General features: G+C 42.1%; 2 protein-coding genes across 8 annotated transcripts in view; one reads left to right on the forward strand and one right to left on the reverse strand.

The window, feature by feature from the left end:
• SFXN2 (sideroflexin 2) overlaps positions 1-6476 on the reverse strand; it is a 138304-nt gene extending 131828 nt beyond the window's left edge. The window contains exons 1-2 of one of the 7 annotated variants that reach the window (XM_069239503.1): positions 6458-6476; positions 5911-6001 (exon numbers count right to left, since the gene is read on the reverse strand). The gene's annotated coding sequence lies outside the window, so the exon portion shown is untranslated. The other 6 variants (XM_069239500.1, XM_069239502.1, XM_069239506.1 and 3 more) reach the window with 6 other exon arrangements.
• ARL3 (ARF like GTPase 3) overlaps positions 6466-12132 on the forward strand; it is a 197643-nt gene continuing 191976 nt past the window's right edge. Inside the window, exon 1 of the mRNA XM_069239508.1 lies at positions 6466-6591. Within this exon, the coding sequence (XP_069095609.1) occupies positions 6589-6591 (3 nt within the window). The 5' untranslated portion in view covers positions 6466-6588. The remainder of the gene's footprint in view (positions 6592-12132) is intronic.

A 12132-nucleotide genomic window follows, 5' to 3' on the forward strand; every position in this document is an offset into this window, starting at 1 on the left:
AAATGTGTAAATTTGAAAGTACAGTAAGACATCATCTTCTTATAAGGAAATGACATGCCAGTGTTCACACTCCTCATGCCCCAGTTTGACCATCTCTTTTCTCATATGACAAGTTAATGGTTAGAGCAAAGAGGTACGGGGACTGAGAGCATCCCTGTCTCGTCCCCTTGTGAACCCACCAGTTGTCAAATATCTACTTCCCCGTCTTCACAAGGGCATAGGTCCAGTGTATACAAATTAATCCAGGATCTGATGCCCTACCCAAATCTCATCTTTGTTTACATTTTAAACAGTTGTTTACAGTTTAGCATGTTGAAAGCTTTCTCCATTTCTGAGGAGGCCACGATCGTCTCTGCGAGGCTATTAGAGAAAGCGTCTAAATTGTGAAGGAGATGGCATGAGTTAGGAGAAATGCTCCTCCTGGGTACAAAACCATTTTGGTGGATGTGTAATAGATACACGAGTATCTTCTGAATTCTGGATGCCGAAACCCTCCCCACCACCTTATATTCTAGATTCAACATTGACAGGGGTTGATAGGAGGACCAGGGCTCTCGGGGGCCCAGGTCTGGTTTAGGTAAGACTATGACAATAGCTTCCAGCATTGTTGGTGCCAATTCTCCTTTCTCTTTGGCTATCATAAATATTTTCAACAGTCTCTTAGTCAGTTTAGCCTGGAAAGTTTTATAAAACTCCACTAGAAGCCCACTACTCCCAGGAATTTTCCCCACTGCCAGTTGTTTTGGTGACTCTTCTAGTTCCTCTAGCGTAAGGGGTATCTCTAGTTCAGCTGACTATTCAGAGGTCAGGTGCCAGAGATGAGCCACTTGTATATGTGCCTTGTTGTGCTGCGTCAACTTCTGTTTGGCAAGCATACGCCTACTTGTAATACTTAATCATTAATGCACTGATACCTGCCTATGTGTGAAAAAGAATCCCACTGTCATGGTATAAGGCCATCAGTGATGTCAACTTTATGACTGCCTTAATTAGTCTTGCCAATAGTCTTCTTGCCTTGTCTCCCTCTTGATGTTCCTGGGCCATATTCACCCAATAGCCGTAATGCCCTGGCTGTTCACACGCCTCATGTATACCTAGGTCCAGCTGCATATGCATGCCTGTTTTAGCCGCAGTCTTCCAAACGTGCTTCCACAAGCCCTGGTCTTGACTGCAGACGATATAGTCCTTTTTAGTTGTATACGGAACTTGAACTCTAGAAGCGAATTGGTAAAAATTCTAGCAACTATAAACTGGGAACAGTTCTGAGGCAATCTCGTTTTACAAATGCCACAACGGGCCCCGGTTTGATCGGACAAAGCATTTTAATACTGGTAGTGACCTGAGCAGTGGTGAATAGTGTGAATAGTGTGCCATCCAACCACTGTCTAGGAGCATGATCTGTTGTTTATGGGCATGTTTTGGGTTTTCGTTATTGGCCATGTCTTTTTCTCTCTCAATTCTGATTGCGTGTAAACAAAAAACGTACTGACGCATACGCCCTTGCCACCAGGGGTTTATTAATGCCCATTTTGGGCTCTGAATATATTCAGTTGTTCCTCCAACGACTGTCATACCTTGAATACATGTATCGGCTACACAAATCCAGCTACACTAAACGGAGGAACACGCAAAGTGTGTTAATTAAAAAAAAAAACACAAACGAGAACTGTCCATCGTTAGCACCCAGGTCTATTGGTCTTTCAGAGAGCGATTCAAGAGAATGGCTAAACAGAAGAAAAGACAGGGTCAAATGCTGAGTTTCAGCAGCGCAGAAGACTTTGTAAACTGCACACAATGTATGTGGAATTGCATTTAAGTAGCTATGTTCAGTTCAGTCCCTTTACTTAAGGGACCCAAAGCTCACATTTTCTACTCAATTAACTGATTCCCTGTACCCTTCACTGCAATGACTCAGATTGCAGTTTATACTTTCCCCAAACTCATTAACTGCTAACACTGTACTGGACGTGTGTCTGTACACAAACATACACATGTTCATTCACGCTGTTTGTTTGGAAATGAGCAGATCAATCCGATTGTCCTCACTGCTGCCGCTTTTGGTAACCAAACGAGCATCTATAAAGCATTCACCATGTTGACACAGAGCCCTGCTCACACGATTCATAGTCTGTTTGCTGAAACCATTTGTGTTTTCTGAATAACGCGTTTATGTCTAGTGTATGGCAGAGGTCTGAAGAATCCAAAAGATGACATGTAGACACAATATGAATTTTTAAATGTTTACTTTCATTCGTCTTCTTGTGACCCGTCCCCTCATTTCAATTTGCCTATACTACTTTCCATGTGTCCACTCTCGCCGCCCCATCTTTAGTGTCATCCCAATCTCTGTGCAACTTCTCCTTTCGATAAATTCACTACCTACCATTCACATTTACTTCTCTCTCTCCCTGACACTTCCTTCAAAATCCACAACCGCTATGCCAATTCATTTATCAGTTATTGGGTTATGCTAATTCCCATGGTTTCTTGTCACATGATCTACAGTTACACGTCACACCCTGTGAGATTGTTTTCATCTGGCTTGTGGCTCCTCCGTAACCCTCTGCCTGGTTGTATCCATTTTAGACCTCCACTACAAACAGCCTTTTGCAGTCTGTTGTTGAAGGCCCACTTTAGACAAGTAAAGCTTATAGTGGGCTTTGTGTCAAACCATTGTTTACCATTGGCTGGATTTCTTGCCAATCTCATTTGCTTGCTTGGTATTCAACTTTCCTTCTTCTTCTGTTTGTCCCTTCCCTGAAGCGCAGTTTTTTACTATTCTTTTGACTGAATGACTTATAGCCTTCTGCTACTTCTATTCAGGGGACTATTTTCTTTCTTTTTTATTCAACATTCCACATGTGTATGTATTTTCTTGCTTTCTCCTCCACATGTGTTGCTTCCAGGCTCACATTCCGACCCCACCCGGCCCTTGTTCCTTTCAAATCAAATCATATTGGTCGCTTTGCTTGCCCCTCCCCGTTGTTCTTGGTTTATTAATTTACACCCCCTCACCCAGCTCCTCGATTACTCCCTCTCAATGGCATTTGCTGTCCTCCCTCCCCGGTTGCCATCTAGGAACAGTAATTAAAAAGAAACTAAAATTCCTGCTGTGTCATGAAGCGTATGCTTGCATTTGTGCTGATGCATGCACAAATACATGTCATCACAGTTTAACAACCGTGGCTTCATGGATATATGCATATGTGTATTCATATTAGCAAATGGGCATTTTTTGGCAGGGGAGAGAGAGAGAACACCAGCAAAAAACACTAGTACAGCCAAAAGGTTGGCTAACGCCTGAGAAAGGTGAGACTTATTGGCTTTCTCAATGCTTTTTAGGCCTCGTCCAGACAGCGGGTGCACCATCTTTTCAAGACATTTTGTTTGCAGTCAATGGGCTTACAGTACACACACTGTTTTCATTTGCTGTTTTCGGTGTCACTTTTAAATGTTTGCTTTTAGGTGGCTGGTGCGTGCTAGATTGCTCTCCTTTTCATCTTTTGAACCCTCCCACGGAGCATTGCAAAATTACTTGTGGACTTCCAAAGCTTTGTGGGAACTACTTTTTTCTTTTGTTTCTGCAACTCTGTGCAGCTTGGCTACATTCCTTTGTGCGAGCAGTGTGTGATGATTTTGTTTTCTATCATACTGTATTTCAATTGTTTACCTGTATTTAGTGTTTTCTACTATACGCCAATCACATTTGTACTTTGTTTTTGTTTCCTAAGCTAGAAATAAAAACAGCATAGGCAGCTCATGTACCGCGGTGGGCTGTTTTACACTGGGAGCCCTACTTGTAAAATTTCTTTTCAGGAATGATGGGATAAAAATTAGCCTGCCTCCGCTGAACGGAAAAGTTTGGACTGTATCTTTTCCTTTTCTTGTCTTTGTTTCGGCAACCGTTACTGAGTGCAGCTTAACTACATTCCTCTACGAGGGCAGCGTACGATCGCTTCATTTTCGATTATCCTGCATTTTACTTGTTTACCTTTATTTATCATTTCTTTGTGGAGTTCTTTTACAGGAATGTTTGGATGAAAGTTACCCTGCTTTCGCTGAAGGGGAAGCCTGGAATTACATGTCATCTCTAAATCAGGACTGAAGTGATTAAAAAATTGAGGTTTTTATTTTCATACAAACACAGGATGTTAAGCCTGTGCCAGGATTCAAACCTGGTTCCCTAGCTCCAAAGTTGGCAGCTATGGCCATTAGCCAGCTCCTCTGCCATTTATTCCATGAAGATAGACGCTGAAGTATAAAGAATTGCACGTTTAGGGTATTCATTTATTTTTTAATATTCATTGTCAAGGCGATGCTGTAACCTAGGACTGACATACAGGGCTCTTAATTGCAAGAACAAGTACAGCCAGATAGGACAGTGTGTCTTGAGTGTTTTGTATCAAATGCTATTAGAACAGGAGGCAGTATTTATTTCACACAATGGCAGATATGTCTGGGGTATTTTTTTATTGCAGGCTGTACAGTAGAATGAAAGGGGTGCTGTTATTTATTCCACACAATTACAAAGGACGACATATATATTTGGAGAGTGTTCTTTATTCCATGCAATGATACAGACTCTAACCCACTGTAATCCAGTCCACTGGAATCCACTGTAGTCCACTGTATTCCAATGAAATGCACTCCAATCCAATGTACTCCTCTCCACTCTAATCCACTCCAAAGTAATCCATTCCAAGCTAACCCCTCTGTAATCCACTGAAATGTTCTCCACTTGATTGTAAACCAATCCACTGAAATGTTCTCCACTTGATTGTAAACCAATCCACTGAAATCCACTCCACTGTAATCCACTATACTCCACTCCAATGTAATACACTCCACTTCAAACTACTCTAATCAACCTCACTCGAATCCACCCAATCTACTTCAGTTATTTACCCCACTCTAATCCACTCCACTGAAATCCATGCCACTCTCATCGGCTCCACTCCACTGTTATCCACGCACTCCATAATACTAACTTTTAGCCATGCTGAACAGCAGCCACACTGGTGTACAACATGGCTAAAGCACATTGTCACAAACAATAGCTCTCACATAGCCATGACCTATAGACTTTGACAATGCTTGTTTGTCTTTCCACTGTATTCATACTCTTACATTCTTTGTGCATGTTTTCAATGTTTTTCTTTTGGCATTGTTGGACGCTGCAAATATATGTTAGTCGTATATTTTAGTTTTGTCTTTTTCCAGAGGAAGAGTTGTATTTACAGTAATAATATAATTTGAACAACGAGTTTACAAAAAAAGAACACACTGAAGGACTCCACACTAGGGAAGTAAGTGAGGGATTTTACTGTCAAATGCATTAGTATGGACACAAGGAGTGCGTAACATTTCACACATTTTTAGCTTTTATGTGCACCAGGCCAACAAAAGAAAACAGTATATACATATATAAGTTTTGCCAACAAATATAAACTAAAATGGCATAAAAACGTATTCTGCATTTAGAGCTTTCGGATACTTTAGGGCAAACGTGGATATAACGTCTACAGGGCTGAGAAAAATAGAACATTTTTAATAGTATTTTTTAGTATATAACAATATTCGTGCTGTCACGGTACATTTTTCCATAACACAAAGAAACATACTTCGAAACGGTGAAATGTTCTTGAAAATGGTGACCAACCACATTAAATACTCCCCCTTGCAAATGTCTAATGATACCGAGGACTAGATTGTACGAAAAGTGAATATAGCTAACCCATAACGAGTCAGTGTTAATACCTTTAACAAGCGACACGTTGCACAAGTTTCGCCTGTTCAGCTTCCTTGAATGAACAGCGAAAGCAAGCTGCACACATGGACGTGCTCACAACACTAGCAGTGAAATAAACAATCGATAACACCAGCTCTAGGGACACAAGACTTGCAACCTACCTGCTGCAAAAGGCTCCAAAAAGAAAATAACTCAGCACCTTTAGAAGAAACAGCAGCCACCCGTGCAGGAGCAACACCAAACTCTCAGACACTACAACAGGAGGAAAATAAGGGCGGCCATGTTAGGTGTGGATACGATCACTGTACAAGGGAAATACCCTACTCCCTTCCCCCAATGTCACTGGACATTATTGTCCTCCCCGGGGTTCACCGCACTTTTCCGTGCACTTGCTCACCTTTGCCTTCTGCCCATAAAAAGTGCTCTACACTACAAACTACTGGAATACGAGTTAGTTGAAATCATAATGGTCACATCATCGAACTTATAAAATGTGCCCCCTCCCCTTTTAAAATGACCAAACTTCCAGTGTTTCAAAAGAGACTGGATTGCCGATTTACTGAACAATATCCCGTTGCAAGATGGGTACAGAAACTGAGTTTCAAGGGGCAGAAGAACGTCATTCTCCTTGTCTGTTCGCGGTCACTCGCGCGCTCCAAACATATGGCGTGAACTCGGTTTTCAGCCTGCTATTGGACACGCTCTTACGTGATCCTCTAGTCCCTCCTCCGCAACCTGGTCTTGTTTCGAGCCTGCCCCTCGCGTTCGATATGTCATACGCTCTCGGCGTGCGTGGGTGACGTAGTTGCCCATAGTAACCTGGTGTCGCGGAGAAGAGGATGGTGAGTTCTGTCGGTTGGTGCCGCGCCAGGGGGTCTGCTGGGGAGGGGACGGGTTTGCGCTGGGCAAGCCACTGGCTCGGGATCCGTGGCATCACAGAGACATGTGATCGAAGTCGTGGCAGATTTTAGGGCCAGCGCCCACCCTGGTCCTGTGTTACTTTCCCGATTACGTTGAGGATGACATGGGACGGGAGTCAGGGAAGCAGAGAACTGTTAAGATGCCCGGCAAGCGGTGGGCTATGGACCTTCTGAGGGTCTCTAATCAAACTATGGCTGTCAATTTTTTAAAATGGGCAGAAGTAACGAATGTCATGTAGTGTGTGGTATGTTAGGCTTTGCTACCTTAGAATCCAAGCACGCGTGTCTGCGTGGAGAGGTCTAGTAGTATGTATCTTTGCTTTTGTTTGGCTCACTATCTACTACATTACGTTTTTTGGATTCATGGAGTCTTTCGAGTTTTGTAGAACTGGGAGGGAGAATTTGGAGCCAGAGATTTAGATCTTGTGGCCAGGACTAGCAACTGGTGTGCTTCTATGCCATTTATTTAGTAAGTTTTACTTCCATTCATGGAATAATTTCTTCTCCTACTTTACCCCTCTGTGTCGCGTTATGAAACAAGCTACCAGAAGTGCAATCTGTCTTTTCTAGAGGTTAGAAACTGTTTTCGTGAGTGCCTCACATATTCCTCAAGCACATACCCACCACGTACATGAAATTTTATGTCTCTCAAGAAGAGGCTTGAGTAAGGCCGGAATTATAACACTCATCAGTCCTGATACATCTCTATTTGTAGTCATCTAACAAATGGAATAGGAGATGCTTACGATATGGGCTCTAACTGTGTTAGGCAGTGCTTGAAATGGAAAAAATAAAGTGCCGGTACTCTGTGCCAGAGTACCTGCTTGTTTCCGAGAAGTGCCGGTACTCTCCAATTAAAAGTATTACGTTTTTCCTGAGATGTGCCGGTACTCACCCTCTCAAAATAAAAAAGTGCCTGTACTCAGTACCGGACAGTACCGGCCCATTTAAAGCACTGGTTGCAGTCTAGGTACTAGAAATCTTTTTGCACGACTAGTGTGCAGAATTCTGAGGCGATTGTTTTGACTTCTTAGAGCAGCTGTCGTCCATGAGAGAACATTAGTTTATAGTCAGATAATCAGATCTTTGAGTTATGTTTTGTACACTAGAGCATGCATTTAAAATGTTGTGATGCATATGTTGCTGTCCATAACTCTCTTACCCAGTGTTTCCCAAACTGTTGGTCGTAAGCTGATTTTTGGTCGGTCATGAAAATCCAAGCAATCAGTAAAGATGCCTTTGCATTTCTTTACTTAGATTGTCACCTTTGCTGCGCTTCCAACACAGCAGCCAAATGTCAGGTGATGTATTCCAGGCCTTGAGAAGTCAGGACAAATATTAGTAGACCTGTAGGTCTAGCGACTTTAATAATTTACTCGACCTGACTGTAACGCACTTGAGCCATAAACTTGTCTCAAATTGTGTGGTCATATTCAAATGTTTTATTTCACTGAGTCTTCTATTTGTACATTATGACATACAAGAGCACCTTAAAATATGTGAGTTCAGCATGTCTGCTGTACAAAAAACTCGTTTGCTTTAATGGACTAAACATTTGCTCCATGTATAATAAAACTGTTGCGCAAATATAAGGTACACATGACCTCTGACTTGTCTCTTAGTTCACCAGTGGCATTGTTAGCAGGGTGGGGCAGGAATGTTTCTCAGTTCATATTTAAACAATCATTTACAAGCTCTTTAAATATGTGCCTGCCTAGTTGTCAAACAGTTCCCTTTACAAAATCCGCTAACTTTGCTGTCAAAGAAAGAAAAGTAAACACTAATCTCCCTGATAATGTATGCAACAATTTATAAGAAGGACATAAGCTGACATTTGACCTCTGTCTTTGAATGAACGGCAAATGTTACAAGATAAATACAATTTCAAGGCATCATTAGTGCTCTTTCACTTTCCTAATGAACAGAACACCTGTTCTTTCGCGGCTGAAGCTCTCTCGCCAGACCGGACCAGTAGGCTGCAAAAATAGCTCGCCTTGATTAAAATCTCACTCGCCATAGTGCGCGGGCGAGTAGATTTCTAAAGGCCTGTCTTCTGACAGATTGCTGCTTTTTGAAACTAGGGACTGATGTTTCCAAATCCCTCTCTCTTTGCAGTCAGAGAAAAAGAGTACATTGAATTATGTGACAATCTTGCTGGGGTGCAGGAAGTGTGAAAGGAAAAGCAGTAGAATGTCATTTTTTTGGAAACACACAACAAAAATGTAAATGCCAGTAAATGAACTGTATACATTTAGCAGTTAGGAAAGCAAAAATGAAGCAATTTTATTGTAATTCTGAAGTGTGATAGAAACACAGATTTTAGTATGCTCAAAACAAACTGCAACACTTTATTTGGTGACGCACAAATGTCAACTGTTCACTAAAACCCTATTCCATAAATTATCATTTGTGTGTGCTGTAGTTTTATCAGAAAAACTGCATGCCTGTACAAATTTAGTGACAGTTTCAATGGAAAATGTGCACTCTAAATGATGGTGCGCTAATGCTTCAGTTCCATTAAAAAAATCGCCACCTCCTATCCAATAAAGCTAGGTGGTTCACAAAAGTTTGTCGTTCTAAAAATTGGGGTGGGGCCTTAAAAAGTTTAGGAAGCACTGCTCTAACCTAATTGGGTATGGTTAGACCAAGCTTCTCTTACATGTAGCTCGTGAGCAACTGGTAGCTCTCCATATCTCTCCTGTGTGCTCCCCAGCCTATTGTATTAGAAGCTTTTGTTTTCTTTAATTGGTGTGTGTGTGTGTGTGTGTATATGTGTGTGTGTGTGTGTGTGTGTGTGTGTGTGTATATATATATATATATATATATATATATATATATATATATACAGGGAGTGCAGAATTATTAGGCAAGTTGTATTTTTGAGGATTAATTTTATTATTGAACAACAACCATGTTCTCAATGAACCCAAAAAACTCATTAATATCAAAGCTGAATATTTTTGGAAGTAGTTTTTAGTTTGTTTTTGGTTTTAGCTATGTTAGGGGGATATCTGTGTGTGCAGGTGACTATTACTGTGCATAATTATTAGGCAACTTAACAAAAAAAAATATATACCCATTTCAATTATTTATTATTACCAGTGAAACCAATATAACATCTCAACATTCACAAATATACATTTCTGACATTCAAAAACAAAACAAAAACAAATCAGTGACCAATATAGCCACCTTTCTTTGCAAGGACACTCAAAAGCCTGCCATCCATGGATTCTGTCAGTGTTTTGATCTGTTCACCATCAACATTGCGTGCAGCAGCAACCACAGCCTCCCAGACACTGTTCAGAGAGGTGTACTGTTTTCCCTCCTTGTAAATCTCACATTTGATGATGGACCACAGGTTCTCAATGGGGTTCAGATCAGGTGAACAAGGAGGCCATGTCATTAGATTTCCTTCTTTTATACCCTTTCTTGCCAGCCACGCTGTGGAGTACTTGGACGCGTGTGATGGAGCATTGTCCTGCATGAAAATCATGTTTTTCTTGAAGGATGCAGACTTCTTCCTGTACCACTGCTTGAAGAAGGTGTCTTCCAGGAACTGGCAGTAGGACTGGGAGTTGAGCTTGACTCCATCCTCAACCCGAAAAGGCCCCACAAGCTCATCTTTGATGATACCAGCCCAAACCAGTACTCCACCTCCACCTTGCTGGCGTCTGAGTCGGACTGGAGCTCTCTGCCCTTTACCAATCCAGCCACGGGCCCATCCATCTGGCCCATCAAGACTCACTCTCATTTCATCAGTCCATAAAACCTTAGAAAAATCAGTCTTGAGATATTTCTTGGCCCAGTCTTGACGTTTCAGCTTGTGTGTCTTGTTCAGTGGTGGTCATCTTTCAGCCTTTCTTACCTTGGCCATGTCTCTGAGTATTGCACACCTTGTGCTTTTGGGCACTCCAGTGATGTTGCAGCTCTGAAATATGGCCAAACTGGTGGCAAGTGGCATCGTGGCAGCTGCACGCTTGACTTTTCTCAGTTCATGGGCAGTTATTTTGCGCCTTGGTTTTTCCACACGCTTCTTGCGACCCTGTTGACTATTTTGAATGAAACGCTTGATTGTTCGATGATCACGCTTCAGAAGCTTTGCAATTTTAAGAGTGCTGCATCCCTCTGCAAGATATCTCACTATTTTTGACTTTTCTGAGCCTGTCAAGTCCTTCTTTTGACCCATTTTGCCAAAGGAAAGGAAGTTGCCTAATAATTATGCACACCTGATATATGGTGTTGATGTCATTAGACCACACCCCTTCTCATTACAGAGATGCACATCACCTAATATGCTTAATTGGTAGTAGGCTTTCGAGCCTATACAGCTTGGAGTAAGACAACATGCATAAAGAGGATGATGTGGTCAAAATACTCATTTGCCTAATAATTCTGCACTCCCTGTATGTGTGTGTGTGTATATGTATATACATACATAACCTAGTGGTGGCAGTTACCACTTGGTAGTTATAGTTAGGGCCTAGTTTCTTTCTATATAAAAAGCTTTTTTTTCTTTTTCTTGCTTATATCTTTAGTGCCACTTGACAACTCTTTACGAAACTTTCCCAAAAAATTTGCCGGTCATGCCCGCTGCTGTCTGGAAAGTTTCGGATTGATCTGTATGGGGATGATGGGGATTCAGAGAGTAACGGGGGGTGTCCCAAATACGTTTTTTCTCCATTCATTTTTCCATAAGGATTTTGAACAGCGATAGCGTCGAAACTACTGGATGGAATTACACCAAATTTGGCAGAAAGGTAGGTCCTGTTCCAGAAGGAAATCCTTTTTTGTTTTGGTGTAAAACCGTTCAGTAGTTTTGAGAAATTAAGGGGAAAACAAATTTGTATATCTAGGGACTCGAAGGATTTGCGACCCCTCCCAATCGGATCTGATTAGCTGACAACACTTCAACAAGGAAGCTATTGAGGTGTTGTCAGCCATGTTGGCTTCAGCCTGAGTCCCAGAAAAAAAGTAAAAAAATAAAGAAAAGGGGCCAGGGTACGAACACCATTTTTTCTTTATTTTAGCACTGATCAGCTGAAAATGTTAAAAAAAACTGAGGAGTGGGCTCCTGCTCTTCTGTTAATTATGCCCTTGGGTGGGCCAAGTCCTGGGACAATCTTTTTTTGAGTGCAAAATTGAAATTATGTGCGGGAGGGGGCTGTGCCACATTTGCCCCAGGGATCACCACCTCCCCGGGGCAAAATTGTTTATTGGCATGAGGGAGGTCCATCGGTCTCCCCTTCAGCCCTGGGGATTGCCACCTCCCCAGGGCTTCAATTATTTAATACGTGGGGGTCTGTGCAGGCCCCCCACCCCCGGCAGCCCTCGGGATCACCACCTCCCCGGGGCTATATTAAATAAATAGTGGAGGGCCCCAGTCCGATACAAGGTACCACCATCTCCCCGGGGCTTCAGTAATATTTAGTGCGGGTGGCTGGTTGTCCACCCCCCCCCCCC

Source organism: Pleurodeles waltl, chromosome 6 (genome assembly GCF_031143425.1).
Source record: "Pleurodeles waltl isolate 20211129_DDA chromosome 6, aPleWal1.hap1.20221129, whole genome shotgun sequence".
In the NCBI taxonomy this organism is placed as follows: Eukaryota; Metazoa; Chordata; class Amphibia; order Caudata; family Salamandridae; genus Pleurodeles; species Pleurodeles waltl.